Consider the following 24,249-nt stretch of genomic DNA (forward strand, 5'->3'; position numbering starts at 1 on the left):
ATTATGTACATAGTTTGGTCCTATTCAGTGTCTACTGGGCGCTTCTTGGCTTGTCTCTTGTATTCATTAAATGGAGCATCTCTTGTCACTGTCCAGCAATAGTCTGCAAGCATTGATGGGCTCCATTTGCCCTGATAGCGTTTCTCCATTGTTGCAATGTCCTGGTGAAATCGCTCGCCGTGCTCGTCGCTAACTGCTCCACAGTTCGGTGGAAAAAAATCTAGATGAGAGTGCAAAAAGTGTATCTTTAGTGACATGTTGCAACCAAGGCTTTTGTATGCCTTGAGGAGGTTTTCCACCAACAACCTGTAGTTGTCTGCCTTGTTGTTTCCGAGAAAATTTATTGCCACTAACTGGAAGGCTTTCCATGCTGTCTTTTCCTTGCCACACAGTGCATGGTCAAATGCATCATCTCGAAGAAGTTCACGAATCTGAGCACCAACAAAGACACCTTCCTTTATCTTAGCTTCACTTAACCTTGGAAATGTTCCATGGAGGTACTTGAAAGCTGCTTGTGTTTTGTCAATGGCCTTGACAAATTTCTTCATCAGACCCAGCTTGATGTGTAAGGGTGGTAACAAAATCTTCCTTGATTCAACAAGTGGTGGATGCTGAACACTTTTCCTCCCAGGCTCCAATGACTGTCGGAGTGGCCAATCTTTCTTGATGTAGTGGGAATCTCTTGCACGACTATCCCATTCGCAGAGAAAACAGCAGTTCTTTGTGTATCCAGTCTGCAGAACAAGCAAGAGAGCAACAACCTTCAAATCGCCACAAAGCTACCACTGATGTTGGTCATAGTTTATGCACCTCAAAAGTTGTTTCATGTTGTCATAGGTTTCCTTCATATGGACTGCATGACCAACTGGAATTGATGGCAAAACATTGCCATCATGCAGTAAAACAGCTTTAAGACTCGTCTTCAATGAATCAATGAACAGTCTCCACTCATCTGGATCGTGAACGACATTGAGGGCTGTCATCACACCATCGATGTTGTTGCAGGTTACAAGATCACCTTCCATGAAGAAGAATGGGACAAGATCCTTTTGACAGTCACGGAACATGGAAACCCTAACATCACCTGCGAGGAGATTCCACTGTAGTCTGGAGCCCAACAGCTCTGCCTTACTCTTGGGTAGTTCCAAATCCCTGACAAGGTCATTCAGTTCACCTTGTGTTATGAGGTGTGGTTCAGAGGAGGAGGAGGATGGGAGAAAATGTGGGTCCTGTGACATTGATGGTTCAGGACCAGAAGTTTCATCCTCTTCCTCTTCCTCGTCTGACTCAAGTGAGAATGATTCTGGTGCATCAGGAACCGGCAGTCCTTCTCCGTGGGGTACTGGGCGTATAGCTGATGGAATGTTTGCATAGATTTGTTGCACAAGTGTTGCAGCATATGTGTGGGGCTCACCTCTTGTCCTGATCTCCAATTTTGCAGCCAAAATAAAGGTGATAGGCTTTCTTAACCATAGTGGTTATACTGCGCTTTTGTGATGCAAAAGTCACTTCACCACAAACATAGCAGAAGTTATCTGCACTGTTCACACAAGTACGAGGCATCTCTGCTCACTTTGCCTACACAGAAATGTGTCCCTTTGCAAAATCAAACACTGACAAATAAGAGAGCATGACACTGTATGATTTCTAGAGCTGATATAGGGCAATTTGTTCAGCAGAGTGATGTAAGCTTCGTTATGATTGCATCATCCATGACTTCTAGGAATAACATGATGCAATTCGTATTATGTATGACACAATACCAGCTTCAGATTGCATCATTCATTGTTTTGCCTAAAAAGCAAGTACTATCCAAACCCAGTCATAGATTTATTCATAGATCCAGTCAAAGATGTATTTTAGTCATTTCTGGTTTAAATTGAGATCCCTTCCCTTTATAACTCACATATCCTCCGCCATTCCCAAGTCAAGGGTCGTATATACTGACCCAATAGCATATCTTGAAAACTAGAGCCAATCAACAATTTCAAGCATCATTTTCATTCTCAGTGACCCAGAATTAGTAAAGTTTGACTACATTTATTTCAGAAGCATTTTGGCTGTAGAGCAGTGTTATATCCCCACAGAAACTATGGAAACATTCTCAAACCTGCTGTTGCACTATTAAGATCCTTCAGTGCACTCTGGCAGAGACCACAAAGCAAGTCTTTAACATTTTTTACGGCACTTAATATGATATGGAAGTAGGTTGTTCAAGGCTTTAAAATGGGGTTGAACTTGCCACCCTGGATGTTGAAGAATTTTATTATTATTTTTTTGCTAAAAATGGACATCTCTCTAAACAGAGAGGCTACAATGTACACAAAAGTAAGGAACGCTAGTTGACATAGTTGTCCTCTTCATATACTAGGAAAAAATACCACCATGTGCCAAAGTAGTATGTACTGAAGGGGTTAGGCTAAATTAATGTTGGAAATATCCACATTTATGATGCTCCAGTGTGTTCTATGTAATCTCCAGCATCCAAGATTCTATTTTCGTCTTTCTTAAAGCATCTACCCATATTTCTGTGATGAATCCTGAGCAACATTTTGGTACTTTTAGAACAGCAGATTAAATATACACTTCATCCTGACAGTCATGTTGGAGTCTAGGCGGACTATAACAACAAAACAGAAAAACTAAAACAAATTTCATGGCCTACCTAAAGTAAATTCCTGGAATGATAGATTTTGCTGTAAATGTCAAACTACCATTAAAATATTTGTAACAATATAGAAGGTTAACTCTGTTGATTGCTGTTTGTAAAAGGAGTACGGCTTCTAAGGTATTGTACAATCAGATAAAAAGTCCTAATGCATACTGAAGTACAAAGAAATTATCAGCATTTAAACTGTACCACATACTCTCTAGATCAGTGTGACTACCAGAATACAAACAGCATGTTTTGTGAATAAAATATGTACTATCCATCTGCTTATTGACTGACCTAAATAAAAAAATATGATGACCCACCTCTAATTACTAAATAAAATTTGAGAGGGAATGATGAATTTCAGAAATGGCAAGTGAAAACTTTACAGATAAAAGCAAAGCTACAATAAGCCAAGCCAGTAGACCACACAGAAATGATACAGTGTTCCAACTTGAAGACCAGAGGAAATTAGGGTGCAGCAAGCTAGAGTGTGAACTGACAGCACACTGGTTACTCCACACTATCTCCCCAAGTGAACATTCTTGCTATGTACCAAAAGTGCCCTCAGGCAGTTTAGCTTAGTACAAGAGTGTTCACATAGGGAGTTAGTGCAGAGTAACTTGTGAACTGTAAATTCTCACACTGGCTTGCTGCACACCAACTTCCCATGTAGAGAAGCCCTTAGGTTATGTAGCTGCACCTTCTACCAGGTCCAGTTTTGGGCTAGTCACTGCCTCGTTTTTTTTCTCACTTAGATTGAACCTCCCAACCTCTCAGCTTGTTTTGGTTGCAGTGATAACTTGCTACAGAGACCTGGCTATTTAGCTAAGTCATTAAAGAAAAAGTGCCTCTTGCAGGATATCCAAGTCCAAAACAAACACGAAAGAGTCTTCTGTCCCTCTAGTCTCAAGCTGGGCCCAGGCACTCCTTGGTCCTTTGAGTCTCTACCAAGCAGCAGCAGCTCCCCATGGGTTCATATCTGGATTTCCCCTTCTCCCCCTCAGGCTCTCCACAGGCTTCTGTCTTATCTCCATCCCAGAACATCTGATTTAGCCACACCACCTATCATGTGACTTAGCTCACACAGATGGAGAAAATAAGTGTTACAGGTAGGTCTGGACCAATCACACTTAAAGGGCAAGTCACCTTGTGACAGGCTATAAGAATTGATTTGAGACACAGACACATGGACACTTTTTGATCATTACAGCTGAATGAACACTACATGAAATTCCATGAAAGTGTGATCTTCACAAGTCAGATACATTTATGGAAGCAAAATCACCACCATGAAACAATAAAGCAAGTTTTTATATGCATTTGATAGCCAAGATAGATCAGTCACTTTATTATTGCTTTAAAGTTATTCCTCCTCACAACTTCTACCATTCTTCACCTGTAGCTGAATGGAAACGGAGAAGATGAAAAAATTCTTTCCTGTCTTCTAAAAACATGAAAGGAAATATTCTCGTATAGTGTCTAATTTTTTACAATCAAATACCCATTCAACAATGGGAGGATCAAACAAACCAACATCTATCACTAGAAATGGCTTTTAGAAAGGAAGATTTGATAGCCAAATGAGCCCTGAAAGTATTAATCACTAAAACCAAATTCCACTGCTTCACCCAGCATGACAATCTGTGCCAGTTATTTGTGTCACTATACAATATAACAAATACTGTACCAGTAAGAAAATCCTCACTACCAGAGAGGAAATCAGTATTGTCAACCCAAAGCATTCCAAGAGCATTAGTCTGGCCTCCAAAAATTATGACTGTCTTAATCACAACATTTTTAAAAATAATAAATGTTGGTGTCTTTTTAGGTTTTTAACCTTTACTCTGCATCTATGAAAACTAGAAACTTCTTTTTTTTTTTTAAATGAAAGCTAAGATTTTCACATAGTCACATGACTCCAGAAGTTGGAGATTTAAGAGGACACCAAATATCACAAGACTCACAATAAAATGGCAAAGTTTGAAACACTGGGAAATATTAAGTTGTAAGCACAGAGCATTGTGATTGACATAAAACGGGCTGAGAGAAGTAGAGAATGGGTGATATAAATGGCTTTAACTTACATTTGAGCGTTTCTCCAGCATATGGGATATGCAACTTAAACCGATCACAGCTGGGTCCAGGCGTCAAAGAGGTACAGCTAAAAATGAAAACAAGAAAAGGAATTTCTAAACAATAGTGATAGACAGTAACAATGCTTAACAAGATACAAATGAAATGAGCGAGCACTACCCAGATGGTATAGTAGAAATTCTTATGGAAAGGCTGACAGTGTCCTGCTTTCCCCACATTTCTGGAAAAACAAAAAGATTAAGTGGGGAGGGAGGAGTAAGCCACAATGCTGGAAGTTCATTCCATTCCATTCAGTCCATCCATAAGTTCACACAAAAATTTGAGACATCTAGACCTGTCCCAATAAACAGCAGTTTCTCTACCAGTCTGAAGCACCAAAGGATCTCCCAGGAAAACAGCTCCCTGATTTGAAACACTTCACAATGACATACTTTAATCAGCCTCCAAACCCACCAACCTCTCTAACTCATGTAGTACAGAAACAATCAGCTCTCCTTGACTTACTCAACAGTACAACAGACTTGTACTCCCTGTCTCTATCTCTGAAGAAACTGAGATGCAATGGGAATTTAAATTAAGTAAAAATTCACAGCCATTTTTACCCATTTGATAGCTGGGGAAAATAAAACAGAGAGATTAAATGATCTGCCCAAAACCACAGTAAATTAGCGACATAGCTGGGATTAGAAATCAGGTGTTCCAGGCTCCCATTCCCATGGTCTAACAACACTAGTGATTGCACCAAGTCATTTAAGAAAAAAATATTTTAATGTGTGTGTACAAAATTATTTTTATTACTGTAGCACTTAAAGGCTCCAACTGAGATTGCGTCTTATTGTGCTAGGCACTTTACAAATGCATACTAAGTCAGTCCCCTGCTCCAAAGAGCTGGCAGTCTAAACAGACAAGGCAGACAAAAGGTGGGAAAGGAAACAGAGGCCTAGAGAAGTGAAGTGACTTGCCCGAGGTCACACATGAGATCAGTGGTAGAGTCATGAATACAACCCATATCTCCTGAGTCCCAATGCAGTACCCTACTGACCACCTTTTCAAAATGAAAAAACAGGACATATGCAGGAGCCCCACCGCCTCTGTGGCCCTGCCCCCTACTCCTCCTCTTCCCCTGAGACCCCATCCCTGCCAGAGCTGGGCAGTGATAAGAGCCCAAAAGCAGCCCCTGGCCTGTGTCCCAACCCCAAGGGCAGGTGGCGGGTCCAGGGCTCCACACAACTGCACAGGCTCCTTGTGGCGAGGGAGGGCTAAGGCCCACTCAGACCCCCCCACACACATACCAGGAAGAGGCTGGCACCACTCATGAGCCTTGGGCAGGTGTATAGCAGCACCGCAGGGAATCCAGGACAAATGTTGTCCCAGTGTCATTCAGCCCGGGATCAGGACTTGAAATGTACATTTCAGGACTGTCCTACCCAATTAGGGATGGGTGGTCACCCTAGTACCCACCAGATCACGTACATAAAAAAAAAAAAAAAAAAAAGTAAAATGTGGGAAGGAGGATAGCACAGGGACACCTAACCCTGCACAGCAAGAGCTATGTAGATTCAAAATTATACCGGTCTTGCAGCAGAAGAGAGGTCAGAGTGAGTACTGCATATAGCAGAGTGCCTCATTAGCATATTGAGAATGGTGCTTAAGCTCATTTCTCCTAAAATAGACATTCCCAATCTTTTTTGCTGTGCCCCCCTTTCTCCATAGATCCTTCCTCCTTCCCCAACGCCTACCCATCCAGGGCAGAAAGTGACTCACTGAGAACAGGTGGCTCACATCTGGGGTAGTTGCATGATCCGTCTGATTCCATCCCAGAGGAACCTGTGGCAGCATGGAGTAGAACGGGATTCCTTGCCCGCCCTCCCTCCCCCATTCCCAGAGCCTCTCACACCCACAGGCTCCAAAGAGTAAATACACAAGGACTGCAGCCAGCCAGGTGTCTGGGCCAGGGCTGGGCAGTAGCAGGGAGAGCAAGCAAGAAGACCCAGTGGTCAAGTTGGGAGGAGGGGAAGAGGAGCAGGCTGCAGGACAGGGTGTGGCTGCGCTCCCCCGCATCTGCTGGAGACTCCCTATGAGTTCTCCCTGCTATTGCCCTGCTCTGGCCCAGACACCCAGCCAGACACAGCCCCACATCCCATCACTTGCTTCCCAGTATCCTCACTGCACCCCCACCCCCACAAGGGGACATGCCCCGCAGTCTGAAAACCAATGTCCTAAAACACATCCATTCTCTCCCTGCACCCCACCTCTGTTTTACCTTGCACTTGGAAAGCTAAGTCGAGGACATGCAGGGGCTTCAGATTGACTTTTGCTCACCACGCTACATCTATTGTTTAACCTTATTTGTGCCCATGTGTAGCCTCTACCTTGTGTTCCCTGCTATGCACAGAGAGCTTGATTCAATGGGTGTGGGATCAGGCTCAGAGAGGACTTTCAGGATCAAAGTCTCAGTGTAGTCAGAGTAAGAAAATATCATAGTTGTGGGGTTTGTTTTGGTTTGCTTGTTTGTTTTTTAAGAAGATATATTATTTTACTTGCGCAGGTAAGAACATCAAGGTAGAAAGGAATACTCAATGTCAGTGCATACACAGCTATGACTAGAAACATAACAGTTCTTGCCTCTGGTTATGAGTATCTTAGTCTATAGTTTCAAAGCATTTCTAAGGCACCCATTACCATAGCATCTAAACCAAACCCTTATGAATGAGTTTAAAAAAAAAAAAAAAAAAAAAAAAAAAAAAGATTATTTTGGAAGCTTCTATACTAACACATCAATAGCAGTTAATATTCAATGGCAATTTATTTTGAAATATCACAGGTCATAGGGGTCCTGTCACCCTTACCATTAAGACAATATATTTTGGTAGCTTTTAAAACGTGCATCAAAATTTCTGATTTTGCAAATACAATCTTTACTTTTAGCACACTAAGCAATTTGGAAATACTTGAGAGAAAAGTACAATATACAATTACATTAAAATCAAAGAGTGATCTGATGATATTAATGTCCCTAAAAGCAACACTAAGTATTTTTCCTAGGTTATTCTAGCTCACTTAGCATGTTTTTAAATTTTACTGATCTAGAAGTGATGGAAAGTGACAGCTTTCACAGTCTTTTTTTTTTTTTTTTTTTTTTTTAGCAAATTACCCCTTTTTGACTAGGCTACACAAGAGGTTTCATACACTGTGAGTAACTAAGCAAAAATTTTTCAGAGGTGCATCTAAAGGGAACTAGTTACTGCTCACTAACAGAAAGGGGAAAAAACACTATAAAGCAATTCAGAATTTTGATACAGAAAGTCTAATGGAAAAAACAAAACTTTTTAATAATTTTCTCAATAAGGCAAGTGCTTACATACCATCTGAAGCTGAAATTAAAGCGCTGAATGTATCAAATAGTTTGTCACAAGAGCTGCTAACGCAAGTCGAACAGAATGAAATGGATAACAAAACTGAATATACAAGCGGCCCATCCTGCATGCCAATGCAAGGGAATAAAGAGATGTAAATCACACTCTTACTGCCTTGCACTGATGTGGCATACCACTGCTTCAAGTGCCCTGCTATGTCAGGTTGGCAGGAAGAGGCATGGTCTTGGCCCTGACCCCTCTAGACTGGCCAGTGGCATTGCTTCACGGGCATACTGGGGAGAGTACACTGCACCAGCTATAGACATGTCAACAGTGTACTCCCTCTACAGCGGGATGAGGCTATCAGAAGCCCCAGAGTTACATCTCCCTCTAGGCTGCTCCAAAGGCTTTGCAACAATGCATCACTCCCTTCCACTCCCCAACCCCACCCTACCTCCCAGGCAGACTGTAAACCTATCACATAGCCCTTAATTATTTAGGCACCAATCCTGCAAGCACGCACACATGGAGTAGTCTCACTGAACTTAACAGAGCTAATTATGTGGGCAGGTGCAGGATTTGAGTTTTAATTGATCGTCTTCAGGCATTTTAAAGAAAAAACAAGGTACTTAAATACTTTAAGGTAACTAAAATAGAAAAAAAAACATTTTATATTGCCATTTCTGATAAACACTCTAACTATTCCAAAGTATTGATAGGTACCAATTATACTTTATTCCATAAGACCTGATTTCAGAGTCAAAACCATGAAGAACAAAATAATAAAAACACACAAAGATTCTTAACCTTAATTGAGGTTAAATACTACCTTCTTCAGCTGTCTCTCTGCTTCAAGTTTTCCCATGTGGCCAGACAAACCAGTACGTGTGCTGTCTGCTGATGACATTGTGTTAGAGGCCAACCAAAAGGCTGTAAACTCATCTATTAAATGGTGGCTGTCAGCCAGTTTGTAAGTAAAATGGTTGTCACCAGATGACTGAACAATCATCACAACCTACCAAAAAATGAGAAACATGCAGCCCAGCCACCAGAGCTCCTCTTGCCTCTTTGTTGCATGTAATTATCTTTGTTTAAAATCACGTGCGGGCCTGAAGAAAGCAACGTGCTTGAATATACACCAAAAATGAAAATAATGATTTTCGATTCTAAGGCCAGAAGGGACCATTGCAATCATCTAGTCTGATCTCCTGGATAGCACAGGCCGTATAACTTTCCCAAAGTAATTCCTGGAGCAGACCTTTTAGAAAAACATCCCATCTTGATTTAAAAATTGTCAGTGATGAAACAATTTACCAAGGGTCACTGTGGATTCTCCAGCCAGTAAAAATTTACACCTTTTTTCCAGTCTGATGTCCAAGTCATTAAAGTAAGTGTTATGTGTGTTGTTCTTTTATCAATATACAGTAGTTAAGATTATAACCAAGTTACAGTATGATCTGTAGATTTAAATCCAACACACATGAAGGCATGGTCTTGCCTGAAAATTGCTAAATTTACTTCAAATACTAAGGAGAATTATTCTACAAAGTCTGAAGAAAATTATTCTAAGTTTCTGAATTATAGGTCTTTAACATGTTACCATGCTTTGAAGGGGACTTGTATTTAATGTTACTTTGTAGTCCTCTAATTAAAAAAGTACTTGTTATCAACCCTTCACCATTCAGTTACACCTGTTTGAAGAAAATAGCTGTATTTAACCAAAGTTGTCAACTAAGTGCAACAGCTACAGTTTCTGTTCAGTATAAATAGCTTGCTTTCTGGTGGCGTGTTACAGGTAGGAGAGAACATAAGGGTCTTTCTAACGTTTGCCACTGCACCAGAGGTCCTCCCTTTGCTCAAAGTAGTAAAGACTTATAAGTTTTGGAATTAAATGCCTAGCATTCTAAATCCTGGCTCTGCAGGTTGGTGTGATTAATCTAACAATTGTTTTTGTAGCAATAAATTGGTTGCAAAATGACACCCTTTGTGTGTGCATACGTGTACACATAAAGAATGGAAAACATGATCAAACTGTTTTTGAGCTACAGACCATTAAAAGTTACCCTAAACATGGAGCCAGATTTCAGAACAGCCTGGCTCCAGCCGATACAAGGTTAGCATCACTATGTAAAACTGAAAATAAAGTGTAATTGCTAATTACCTGCAGGCCAAAGACGCTCACCATGTAGATTCTTGTAGTACCGATTTGTTTTATAGATGCCCACAATTAAGGTTACCTACCACTTTCCACTGCAAGTCCCTGTTTTCAATTGCTTATGATTTTGCCCTACTCCAACAGTTCAGGCTGAAATTTCTCATCCCAGGGGTGAGCCTCAGGCTTTTAATTTATGTTTTTGTTTGTTTTTGTGGTTGTTTATTTGAAGAAAAACTTTCAGCTAAAACAGTTCAGCAATTTCCCACAATGAGATTGGAGAAATATACATTATTTTGACCATGCTAAAGTCTTACAACCATTTCACTGAGAAGGTCAAGTGCCTCTATGCTTTGGAGCAAAGACTTGGAATTTGACGGCAGGGTCAGGGACATGCATTGTGCTGTCCCAGTGAAAACCTGCCCAAATTTGGCCAAGCTATATAGCCTTCTGAAAAATCCCACTGGATACATGCTCACTAAAGATTAGAGTATGGCAGCTAAATTCCCCATGTCTTCACTGCTCCTACATGGGACGGGACGGGACTGTGCATGTGCCATTCCCACAAAACAACAGAGCATGCGGCAAAGGCTGAGCAGAACTTTTCCTTGCTCCTCCTGGCTGCCAGGACTACTGTGGCACTGGGCACAGGAGCTCTCAGGAAGACTCCCTCTCCTGTAGTCTCAATTTTCCCTCACTAGTGCCCAGACAGCATGGAGAAGGAGAAAGCAGCCTGACACAAATGAATATCAATGAGAAGCAGGGAGTGGGGGAGGAGGAGGAGGAGGAGGATAGGAGCAGTGAGTGGAGGCAGGGGCAGGAACATGGAGAGCAGAGCAAAGGGTAGAGACAGGAACTAGGGGATGAAGAGGAATAGAAGCAGGGAAGGAGACAGGAACAGGAGCTCAAATAAGAAGACAAGGAGAGGAGCAGAGGAAGAGGGAGAGGCAGCAGTTCAAGAGGGATGGCAGAGGGGGTTTGCCCATGCAATCTTAGTTCAGCCCCCTTGTGCATATGCATTATGATACAGTATTTAAAATTGCCAAATCAGGAAGAGGAGGTGAATGAGGCATTTCTGGAACAAACAACAAATATATCTAAAACAGAAGACTTGGTAGCAATGGCAGACTATAACCTCCCAGACATCTGTTGGAAAAGTAATACAGCAAAACACAAAATTTTCAGTAAGCTCTTGATATGCACTTGGTATGCAACTTTTTGTTCAAGAAAGTGGAGGAAGTAACCAGGGAACAGCCCTTTTAGACTTGATTCTGACCAACAGGGAGGAATTCGTAGCGCATCTGACGGTGGAAGGCAATTTATGTGAAAGTGATCATGAAATGACAGATTTCATGATTCTAAGGAAAGGAAGGCGTGAGAGCAGCAGAATAAAGGCAATGGACTTCAAAAAAGTGGACTTCAACAAAGTCAGAGACTGGTAGGTAAGGCCCCATGGGAAGAAAATCTAAAGGAAAAAGAATCCCTGGAGAGCTGACAGTCTCTCAAGGAAACAATATTAAAAGCACAACTGCAAACTATCCCAGTGAGAAGGAAAGATAGGAAGAGGCCAATATGGCCCTGTCAGGACCCTTCAATGACCTACAAATCAAAAGGGAATCCTACAAAAAGTGGAAACATGGACAAACTGCTAAGGAGGAGTACAAAAGATTAGCACAAGCAAGTAGGAACAATATCAGAAAGCCTAAGGCCCAAAATGCATTACACCTAGCAAGGGACATAAAAGGCAATAAGAAAAGGTTCTTTAAATACATTAGCAGCAAGAGAAAGATGAAGGAAAGTGAAAGTCCTCTACTTAGCAAGGAAGGAGAGCTAATAACTGATGACATCAAGAAAGCTGAAGTATTTTATGCCTATTTTGCTTCAGTCTTCACTAAAAAGGTTAATGGTGACCAGATACTCAACACAATTAATATTAACAACAAGGAGGAAGGAATGCAAGCCAAATTAGGGAAGATCAGGTTAAAGAATATTTAGACAAGTTAGATCAAGGGTTCTCAAACTGGGGATCATGACCCCTCAGGGGGTCACAAGGTTATTACGTGGGGGGTCACAAGCTGTCAGCCTCCACCCCAAACCCCACTCTGCCTCCAGCATTTATAAGTATATGTATTCAAGTTGGCAGAGCCTGATGAAACTAATCTAATTGAAGCATCTGAACTAGGGTTACCATATTTCAACAATCAAAAAAAGAGGACGGGAGGAGCCCCGCCCTAGCCCCGCCTCCGTCCTGTCCTAGCCCCACCCCCGTCCTGTCCTAGCCCCGCCCCTGCCCCTTCCACTCCCTTCCACTTCCTGCCCCCTCAGAACCCCCAACCCTCCCCCCCACTCCTTGTCCCCTGACTGCCCCCCAGGACTCCACCCCCTCCCTAAGCCTCCCTGCCTCTTGTCCCCTGACTGCCCCCTCCTGAGACCTTCCCCACATCCTAACTGGTCCCCTAGGACCCTACCCCCTACCTGTCCCCTGACTGCCCCAACCCTTATCCACACCCCCACCCCCTGACAGCCCCCCCCAGAACTCCTGACCCATCTAAACCCCTCTGCTCCCTGTCCCCCCGCTCCTGGGACCCCTACTCCTAACTGCCCTCCAGAACCCCAACCCGTACCTAAGCCTCCCTGTTCCTTATCCCCTAACTGCCCCTTCCTAAGACCCCTCTCCCTAACTGCCCCCCAGGACCCTACCTCCTACCTGTACCCTGACTGCCCAAAACCTTATCCACCCCCCCGCCCAGAAAGCCCCCCCGAACTCCCGACCCCCCCCCCGCTCCTTGTCCCCTGACTGCCCCCTCCTGGGACCCCTGCTCCTAACTGCCCTCCAGAATCCCACACCCTACCTAAGCCTCCCTGTGCCTTGTCCCCTAACTGCCCCCTCCTGAGACCCCCCCCACCTGTACCCTGACTGCCCAAAACCTTAGACCAACCCCCAGACAGCCCCCCCCAAACTCCTGACCCATCCAACCCTCCCCCCTGCTCCCTGTCTCTTGACTACCCCCCCCAGAACCTCCCTGCCACTTCTCTGGCCCCCGGCCCCCTTACTGTGCTGCAGAGCAGCGCGCTCGACAGCGGGGGAGGGGAGCAGGCTCGGAGCTCCAGACGGCGAACGGCCGGCGATCTGAGAATGCAGGGAGGGAGGGGGAGGGAGAGAGAGGAGGGGAGTGGTGTCAAGTTTCAGGAGAGGAGGGGGGAAGTGAAGGAAGGGCTCTGGCTCTGGCTGTCAGAGCCCCGGCTGCTTTGTAAGCCGCGCGCACGCTCTGTATAGTGGGGGGGAGGAGGGGAAGTCCGGACATTGACAAATTCCCCCCGGACGCTATTTTTAACTCGAAAAAGCCGGACATGTCCGGGGGAATCCGGACGAATGGTAACCCTAATCTGAACATGCAGAGTCCATTTCAGCTTAGCACTCACAGTTGCAATAGAGATCAGCGGGGGCTATACTTTGAACATACAGCTTCTATGGAAATGAAAGTTACTCATCTGTAACCACAGTTCTTTGAGATGGACTCAGAACATTCATACTTTTGGGATGTGCCAATGGTGAAGCATGGACTGGTGAAACCTTTTAGTACCAGTGCCTGTTAGCGCACGCGCACACACACACACACACACACACACACACACACACACAGCTACTCCCCTTGCAGATTCAAAAGTTCAGAGGCAAGCCTACAAAAGGGGGCTGCATTACTCACACTTCATCAACTCTTTCTACAGCCTCCTCCATGTCCAAAGTTCTGACTAGGACTCAGAGAAAGGGGATGGAGAGTGAGAAGTGTGAATGTGCAGAACTAATAAAGAACAACTCCAGATAAATGTGTACAATCTTCATTTCTACTTTCAGTGGCCTCTGCTCATTCCCACTCTTCACAGTTTGGCAAGCAGAACTCTTTACCTTTGGACAGCAGGACAAGGAGACCTAGTTAACTACTGTAATCAGGATGAATAAAAATCAATTATTTTAAAAAATATATATATAAAAAACTGATTTTTTAATTTAGATCGGATTTTTTTGATAAAATGCCTTTTGAGGGAAAAAACCTATCTAAAGATAGTTTATAGCTCAAAGATATCTCATCATGGAATAGGGATTATAAATTCTAATTCTATAGTATGATACAATATATTCATATAATGTTTAAGAAAAGTTTTGTAAATGAGTTCCAATAGTTCATGGATTAGGGACCCAATCTTATGGGGTTCCACGGGCTTCCGTATAGATTATTTAGGTTAATCTTTCTATCTGCCCAATGGGACTCAGTGCTCAGTCTAGAGATGCTGAGTTTTGCAGTTCTCAACCTGTGGATTTGTCTCTCCAGAGATGACATGCTTGTTAACAGCAAAAATGTTTTAAATAAATAAATAATATACAGTATCAGAGGGGTAGCCATGTTAGTCTGGATCTGTAAAAAGCGACAAAGAGTCCTGAGCATATGCTCCAATACGTCTGTTAGTCTACAAGGTGCCACAGGACTCTTTGTCGCTAACTAATATATATAGGTGAGAAATAACAGACCTCCACCCTATTGTCCCTCTGCAAATTTGTGTACACAGAGTCAATCCCTTACCTCTCTCTAAAAGTGCAAAGTTTCAAAAAGTTCAATGAATAGAAGATTGTTGGGGGCGGAATAGATCTGGACAAGGAGAAGAAGTCTGGAGATAAATGTGAAAAGGGAGGGACAGGCAGTAGAAACAAAAGTGAAACTGTTTGAGCAGCATATTCCAGAAGTCTTGAAGTCTTTCTGAGTATAGCCTTCATTGATTTGAGATCTACCATACCAGTCTCTCACTAAAATGGAAAACCTATAATGGCAGCAGGCCGTAAAAGAGACCCAGTTTGGGAATATTTTAATGAAGTTCCTCTACCTGTGGGTAAGACAGGCATGCGTGCAAAATGCAAACAGTGCAACAAAGAAATGCAAGGCCTGGTTGCCCGAATGAAGCAATATCATGAGAAGTGTTCCTTCTCAGGAGGAAGCTACGTTGAAGATTATGAAAGGACATGTCTGAACATGCAGGATCTTCAGGTTGGTAAACTTTTTTATTTCATACTTCTTTCTTAAGGACTGCATGTCTTCCTTCTGACTATTCTTGAATTCTCATGCCTGAGCAAAAAATATAGTTGTTGCTTCATGGTACTATGATTTTAGATGCAGTTGTGATAAAAAATAAATAGCTGAAATAGGCAGATCTTCCTTTTACAATTTCACCTTTAAAGTAGTACTGAGTGTCAGTGAATGCAATGAGTAATACTAAATGAGCAGTATGGTAATAATAATTAAATAACTGCATTGACTTATTTTGTTTAGGAAAATCCATCCTCAACATACAGGATTCTGAAGACTATCCACCTTCAAGATCACCATCATTTTCTAGTTTCTGAGTTATCTGCCAATGCTAGTGTTTCAGTAACATCATGTATGTCACATAGCCACAGTATATCACCTGTAGCAAAAAGAAAAAGAAAAAAATCTCCATCATCCAGAAATAACCATAGACAAATTTGTGATGTGAACCAGCAGATTACAAAAAGAGGTAATTGATGAAAAAATTGCCCTGTTTGTTTATGCAACAAACTCTCCTTTCCATATGATTGAGAACCCACATTTCATTAACATGGTTCAGTCATTAAGACCAGGATACAGTCCAACCAACAGAGCAGCTGTCGCAGGCAAATTGCTGGATAAAGTGTATGAAAGAGAAATTGAGCAGTGTGCAAAAGGTCTAGAGGGTGAAATTGTTAACCTGAGTCTTGATGGGTGGAGCAATGTCCACAATGATCCTGTTGTATGTGCTTGTGTGACAACAGAAGAAGGCAACGTTTTCCTTACAGAATCAAAGGAGTAGCTGTGTTAGTCTGGATCTGTAAAAAGCAACAGAGAGTCCTGTGGCACCTTTTTAAGGCTAACAGATGTATTGGAGCATAAGCTTTCGTGGGTGAATGCCCACTTCGTCGGATGCATGTAATGGAAATTTCCAGGGGCAGGTATAAATATGCTGGCAAGAATCAGTCTGGAGATAATGAGGTTAGTTCAATCTGCTAGAGGACCTCACCCTCCCTGATTGAACTAACCTCGTTATCTCCAGATTGATTCTTGCCAGCATATTTATACCTGCCCCTGGAAATTTCCATTACATGCATCCGACGAAGTGGGCATTCACCCACGAAAGCTTATGCTCCAATACATCTGTTAGTCTTAAAGGTGCCACAGGACTCTCTGTTGCTTTTTCCTTACAGAAGCAACCGATATATCAGGAAATGCATACACACCAGAATACTTACAAGAAGTAACAATAAAAGCTATAACAAACTGTGAAAAAAAATTCAAATGTCTAGTACGCAGCTTGGTCATAGACAATGCTGCAAATGTATCCAAGATGAGAAGAAATTTAGAAGAGAGTGAAGAAAGTCCTAAGCTAATAACATATGGTTGCAATGCTCATTTGATGCACTTCCTAGCCAAAGACTTTAGTGTTCCAGAAATAAAGGCTAATGTTGTTGAAATTGCAAAATAATTCCGTAACAACCACTTTGCAGCAGCTGCTCTGAAAAAAAGTGAGAGGAACGAAGCTAACTCTCCCACAAGACGTGCGATAGAACTCAGTAGTGGACTGTTTTGAGCACTATATCAAGAACTGGCCTAATCTGATGACCATTTGTGAACAAAATCGTGAAAAAATAGATGGCACTGTCACAGCCAAAGTTCTCAACATTGGCTTAAGAGAAATGTTGAACACATGCTAAGTACCCTGAATCCTATTTCTGTAGCCTTGAACAAAATGCAGGGAAATAGCTGTTTTATTGCTGATGCTGTCGAAAATTTGGAAGGAACTGAGTGAGATCTTAAAAAGAGAAATATGCAATGACAGAGTTAAATTACAAGCATTAAAAAAAGAATGGGACAAGCACTACCTCCAGCTCATTTACTTGCAAATATTCTCAATACTCGGTACCAGGGTCAAACCTTAACTGCTGAAGAAGAGGAGTTGGCTGTGACATGGACATCCAGCAATCATCCCTCCATAATGCCAACTATAATAAACTTCAGAGCTAAGGGTGAACCATTCAAGAAATATATGTTTGCTGATGATGTTTTAAAGAAAGTCACACCAGTGAACTGGTAGAAGTCATTTAAGCACTTGGATTCAGAGACTGTTAAAGTGATAATCTCACTTTCAACAAAAGTAGCTTCTTCTGCCCGTGCAGAAAGAATATTTTCTTCCTTTGGACTAATTCATTCCAAACTGAGAAATCGTTTGGGACTTGAAAAAGCAGGACAGCTTGTTTTTCTTTTCCAGATTATGAACAAACAGGAAAATGAAGGTGAAGACGACTGAGTTAGCTACACAAGCCAATATTTTAAGTTTCTCATGTTGACCTGGCTGACACTGTTGATTTAATTTTTTTAAAAAAATATTTCATTTAACTATTTTAATTAAAAACACTTTTAACAAAAACAAACCTGATTTTAAAAAACTTGAATGTTTAACTAAATTCAAAAATTCATATGCTTGTTTTGTTAAAATATTGTATGTTTGGTGTTGAAGAAAACAATCCAGAATACATAACATTGTTGTTTTAGTTAAATAAAACAATTTAAATGTCTGTCTAGTGATGTTCTCCTCCTAATATAAGGCAAGAAAATCCTTCAAATATTAATAATTAACCTGTTGAATTGGAGGAGATAGTTCACCTCCAAACGACTTCATAAATATCTGCTTCAATTACCTTTGGTAAATGAAATAACCAAACAATCATTCATTTTCTGATATAGGTGTAAAACTAATCTGAAAAGTTTTCAAAATAAATCACTTTAAAAATGTATAGTGTGTACCTTCTAAAAATGAAACCGACATCTATCTCTGAGTTGTGAAGAATATGTATTAGGGTTGTAACAACCAACAAGAATACACTTTTATGTAGAAATCCATGATTAAATCGAGTCTTCCTGACTAGTAATTTAAATCATGATTTAAACCAATTTGATTTAAATCAAATCCACCCTAGTTGTAATAAACTGCCCATAACCAGTACAGTAATCTTACTGTAAGAGGGCAAACCAAGAATATCAAATACCTGGCACAGGGAGGGGAAAATGTAGTTTCTTCTAAAATAGTATCTATGTTGTCTACAAGTTCATAAAATTGAAGCACATCTTACAAAGAAGAGGATGATGATGCATCCAAATTGTCATCCGCAGAGGTTTGAACATCTGGATACATATACAGTATAACCTGAGAGTTACGAACACCTCAGGAATGGAGGTTGTTCATAACTCTGAAATGTTCGCAACACTGAACAAAACGTTATGGTTGTTCTTTCAAAAGTTTATGACTGAACATTGACTTAATACAGCTTTGAAACTTTACTAGGTAGAAGAAAAATGCTGCTTTTAACAATCTTAATTTAAATGAAACAAGCACAGAAAGTTTCCTTACCTTGTCAATTTTTTTTAAACTTTCCCTTTACGTGTTTAATAGTTTACGTTTAACACAGTACTGTACAGTGTTTGCTTTTTTTTTTTTTTTTTGTCTCTGCTGCTGCCGGATTGCATACTTCCAGTTCCAAATGAGGTGTGTGGCTGACCAGTCAGTTGGTAACTCTGGTGTTCGTAACTCTGGGGTTCTACTGTATGCATTCAGAGGCTTGACAGGTCCCACTAGCTGTTCTTCAGACAGCATGTCTAGGACACATACCAGTGATTCCCACGGTACCGGTGAGAGCGACAGATGAGGGAGAGAATGTTCCAATGAGCAGAGCTATCCCTTGGGTACGGCGAATTGGAGCGACCACCCTGAGCCCCGTGCTTCGTGGGGGCCACACGCTTCTATAAAATTGTGAGGAGGCGGCTGGGGAGGTGAGTTGGGAGGTGGGTGGGTGAGCAGAGTGAGGAGGCGAGCGGCTAGTGGCAGACAGGGGCAAAGAGGAGCCCCCCTCTGCCAGAACCTCCCTCCTCCCCCGAGCGCCTCCTGCCCACCAGCAGGCCCAGCCGACCAGCGCCTCCCCCTCTCTCTCAGCGCCTACTGCCTGCCGCGGATCAGATGTTTTGTGACATCAGGAGGTGCTGGAGTGGAGGGGAGAGAAGCGAGGGTGCAGCGTGCTCTGGGGAGGGGGCGGAACTGGACGGGGGAGAGGCAGGACAGGGGCGGGAAGAAAGAGGGAAGAGGCGGGGTGGGGGCGGAGCGGGGGTGGGGCCTTGGGGGAAGGCGTGGAGTGGGGATGGGGCCTGGCCAGAGCTGGGGGGAGCACCCAAACTCAGTGAGTATGTCCCGGGCCCCACAACCCCCTAGGGATGGCCCTGCCAATGAGTGATATTTCCTCTTGAAACCTTTTGGGAGAAGACTCCATAGGCAGTTGCTTTAGTGACTGCCTTTCTTCAGCCCTTTTGGAATCAGAGTAATACTTAGAGGAAGACTCATATGGCCACATTGCCCAGGGTGACACTGTCCAGTTCTGTTAGTACCCTCTAGGGTAATGCCTGTTATAATGCCTGGGTGAGGGAGGGAAAAGTTGGAACTGAGAGTCCCCATAACACTCTCTAGGTTTCCTGATCCATTCTCTGGGATGGTAAGGAAATTCTATTCTATTCTGTTCTATGGAGGTTTTTATACCACATTCATCACCACAGTATCTGCAAGGAATCGGGTCAGTGGTGGCCTGACTCCAGATCCAAGATGTGGATGCAAGGAAGTTTCCAAAGCTGACAACGGAGGCTTGGTTAAAAAGCCGAAAGAGGCGAACCAAATTTTCCCAGGGAACCAATAGGCTGCATCGCTAAGGAAATAGAGTTAGCCTTTAGTTGTTGTTTTTTTTCTTTCCCAGAGGAGTGTAATGACACAAACAGCTCCCTCTCTCAATTCCCTACTGTGGCCCAGTGCTGCCAGCAGTCAGAGGAGATTATGCACCCTCCCTTAGCTACGCATACCTCCAGCGTCTAGGTATTTACACCATGCTCATCATCATAATGACAGAGCAGAGAAGTAACAACCGCTGTAACTTTTCCTTTCACTCTGCATTCTGACATGCAAGTCTAGCTGGGTCCAGACTGGTAGCAATGTGTGGATCAGTTTACAGTGGGGGAGCCTCTGGTTTTCGGGGGGGGGGGGGGGGGGGAAGGAAAGCCGAGAACAGCCGAATGCTGCCAGCGGAAGGGGGGGGGGGAAAAAAAAAAAAAAAGGCGGAGTGCAATGTCCCGACTGAAGATCGATCAGGTCATGGGACAAACGCCTAAATATCGGGATGGTCCCGATTTTATCGGGACAGCTGGTCACCCTACCACTGCCTTACACTTCTTGCCTTTAAACTATTCATTTGTTTAGGAAATTTTAACAGGTTTAAAAATCCTTGCTATGTAAATATCGGAGACAAAACAATAATCATTACAGCAGTGAACTTTTGTTTAGAGAAACATTATAGTGTAATATAATCATTAGATCTCTCTATTTAACAAGCTGTTACCACACTGCAGATGGAGTTTCTTTATACTACCCATGACATGTCGTTTCTAGTGATTTCAGTAAACTGAGTGAAATCTGATTACACATATTTAACAAACCAGGCATGTCTACCAAATGTTCATATTCAAAAAAAATTGGACAGGTGTGCTGGGGTTTTTTTTTTTTTTTTTGCAGATGAATGTACTCTGAGTATTGAATAAATTGTAACCAAATATTGCCCTCTGTCTATTTTGCTGGGTTCATAATTTATACTTGCCTTTATCTTTAATCACCAAGGATAACCGATCTGGTGCAGCATGAGGGACCTTCAGATCTACAGGCAGATCCAAGTGAGTGTGCGTTTCAGGGACTCAAAACAATGAACCTGAGCCATCATGGTAACCATAGAACCTGTAGGAACCAATAACTCTTGCAAGGAGATTTTGAACACAGAACTAATGGCCTTGGATCCGGAACAGAATGCAGATCCATAATATAGCCTTGGCCCTCAAGATCACCTTTTGCAGTAGCTCTGACTTCTAAGAATGGAGCCTTGTGGAAACATGTTTGCACTTCAGTGAACAGAACTGAAGTACAGGATCATTAGAGGTATGCTAATAAGAACTGGCTCATTCAGCAGAGGCTGACACTTATTAGACCAAGCATTTGCACACTCACACGGATCCAATTTTCCCAGCCAAGGAGGCCAAAACCTGAGTCAAGACTTTGCTGGGTTTTTTTAACGTGGTTGTGAGTTGGAGCAGATGGTGGTGTCCCAGCAATATGGGTCCCTGAGTTTCAAAACTGGAAGGTTTAGCTGCTAACGATTCTTGAAATAGCATAAGTTAGAGGGAATACTGATGTTCTTTCTAGACTTGAGGTTGAAGGTATTGCATATAGAGCAATGAGGAGCAGAATGACCTTCCCCCAGCAATCCCAAGCAATGCACCTGTGTTTCTGAGGCAGGAAAAACACCAGGATAAGAGGTACACCTCTTGAACCCTGACTTTTTTTGTTTTTTTTCCCCTGACTTAGCAGAACTAAGAACCCATGCTAGAATGTGAAAATCCTTAGATGACAGGTGAGAAAATGAAAAACAAAAACAATGAAAGAAATAAAATAACTTGCTAATTCAAAGCTAACAAGATTAACAAGGCAGTTCTGGGAACAATCCATTCAGCGGAATCCTAGTCTGAGGATACCCCTGGTCCACCTGCTACCATGGCAGGAAAGGAACTGAGGCAGTCAGTGCGCCAGGCCCTCTCAAACATTCACAGTGGCAAGGAGAGGGAGTGAAAAAGAACTCCAAAGGGCACTGGTACTGTAAGTTTCATCTGATCCAGGCTGCATGATTGGCACATCCCAAGAGTGGGAATATGCAGAGGCCATTCAAAGAAGAATATTAAGTATTCTCAAAATTTAGGTCCTAAACATCTTAAATTGGGCACTCGAAATTAAAGGACAATATTCCCATATATAAAATAACTAACATTCTCATGGGCAAAATAGAGAAATATGGTCTAGATTAAATTACTATAACTTTGGAGCATAATTGGAAGAAAGTGTTTTCAAAGAGTAATTAATGGTTTGTTGTCAAATTGGGGGAACATATCTAGTGGGGTCCCGCAGGGTTCTGTTCTGAGTCCAGTATTAGTTAATATTTTCATTAATGACTTGTATAATGGAGTGGAGAATATGCTTATAAAATGATGACACCAAGCTGGGAGGGGTTGCAAGCACTTTGGAAGACAGGATTAGAATTCAAAGTGACCTTGTGTCATGATCTACATGTATTGAACTCAGAACCGTAGGGTTCATGTGAGCAGCCACACTGCAGTCCTCCACCTGGTAGCCTATCAACAACTACTTTCCTAGGACCACAAAGCCCAGTCCCAGTTTGAGACTGCTCCCCTGAGGTCCTATTGGCACAGTCCAAGAGCAGCTGATTGGCCCACTGGCCCTACTTAAGCCAGCAGCAAAAACAGAAAGCTTCTGAACAAGTAGGCTCTGCTCTGCTTCGGACTGTGTGCCTTGCACTTCCTGCTACCGCTACCCTGGCTTGATTTCCTGGCATCCCAACGTGGGACTCCTGGGTTCTGGTTCCTGACCTCCAGTTCATCTCGTGCCTCTGGCCCCCTAGTTTCCTAACCCAGCCTGACTCTGGTTCTTGACTCGTAACTGTGGACTCAGTCTCTGACCACCAGCTCTGGATGTCCATAACCCAGCCATGACACCTTGGCAAATCAGGGAATTGGTATGAAATCAAAAAGATTAAATTCAGTAGAGACAAGTGTAAAGTAGGAAAGAGTAAGGCATTAGTACTGCCGAAAAACATCTGGGGGTTATAGTGGATCACAAATTGAATATGAGCCAATAATGTGATGTATCTGTGAAAAAAAGACTACTGTCATTCTGGGGTGTTTCAACAGGAGTCAGAGTGGTAGCCGTGTCAGTCTGTATCAGCAAAACAACCAGGAGTCCTTGTGGCACCTTAGGGCTTGGCTACACTTGCGAGTTACAGCGCAATAAAGGAGCCCTGGGCGCCCTAGCTCACTACTCGTCCACACTGGCAAGGCATGTAGAGCGCTCTGACTCCACGGCTACAGCACTGCTGGTACTCCACCTTAGCAAGTGGAATAACGTTTGCTGCGCCCCTGCTGGAGCGCCGCGACGCCAGTGTGGACGGTGTGACGGGTTGGATCACAGAAACCCCCTTGGGAGCTGCCACCCGATGTGCAAAGACTACCCCTGCTTCTGTTTTCCCTGCCAGCTCAGGACTCCGGCACCCTGTCTTGCTGAGCCAGACACTCCTGTTTGGCTCCAGACACAGATCCAGGGTCTGAATCACTTGTCCCAAAGCTGCAAGTTTACCTGAAAACAGCTCACAGTAGAGTGCTTGTCTTTAGCACTCAGATGCCCAACTCCCAGTGGGGTCTAAACCCAGATAAATCCGTTTTACCCTGCATAAAGCTTATGCAGGGCAAACTCATAAATTGTTCGCCCTCTATAACACTGATAGAGAGATATGCACAGTTGTTTGCTCCCTCAGGTATTAATACATACTCTGAGTAAATTACTAAATAAAAAGTGATTTTATTAAATACAGACAGTAGGATTTAAGTGGTTCAAAGTAGTAACAGACAGAACAAAGTAAGTCACCAAGCAAAATAAAATAAAATGTGCAAATCTATGCCTAATCAAACTAAATACAGATAATCTCACCCTCAGAGATGCTTCAGTAAGTGTTTCTCAGACTGGACATCTTCCAGGCCTGGGCACAATTCTTTCCCCTGGTACAGCTCTTGTTGCAGCTCAGGTGGTAGCTAGGGGATTCTTCATGATGGCTCCTCTCACTCTCTGTTCTCTTCCCCCCTTTATATATCTTTTGCATAAGGCGGGAACTCTTTGTCCCTCTGGGTTTCCACCCCCCCTCACTGGAAAAGCACCAGGTTAAAGATGGATTCCTGTTCAGGTGACATGATCACATGTCACTGCAAGACTTCATTACTCACTTGCCAGCACACACATATACAGGAAGACTC

General features: G+C 42.8%; 1 protein-coding gene across 1 annotated transcript in view; it reads right to left on the minus strand.

Moving 5' to 3' along the window:
- Window positions 1-24,249, minus strand: part of BABAM2 (BRISC and BRCA1 A complex member 2) — a 326,004-nt gene that overhangs the window by 277,218 nt on the left and 24,537 nt on the right. The window contains exon 3 of the mRNA XM_054024102.1: window positions 4,741-4,817. Coding sequence (XP_053880077.1) covers window positions 4,741-4,817 — 77 coding nt within the window. The remainder of the gene's footprint in view (window positions 1-4,740; window positions 4,818-24,249) is intronic.

Source organism: Malaclemys terrapin, chromosome 3, assembly GCF_027887155.1.
Source record: "Malaclemys terrapin pileata isolate rMalTer1 chromosome 3, rMalTer1.hap1, whole genome shotgun sequence".
Lineage (NCBI taxonomy): Eukaryota > Metazoa > Chordata > Testudines > Emydidae > Malaclemys > Malaclemys terrapin.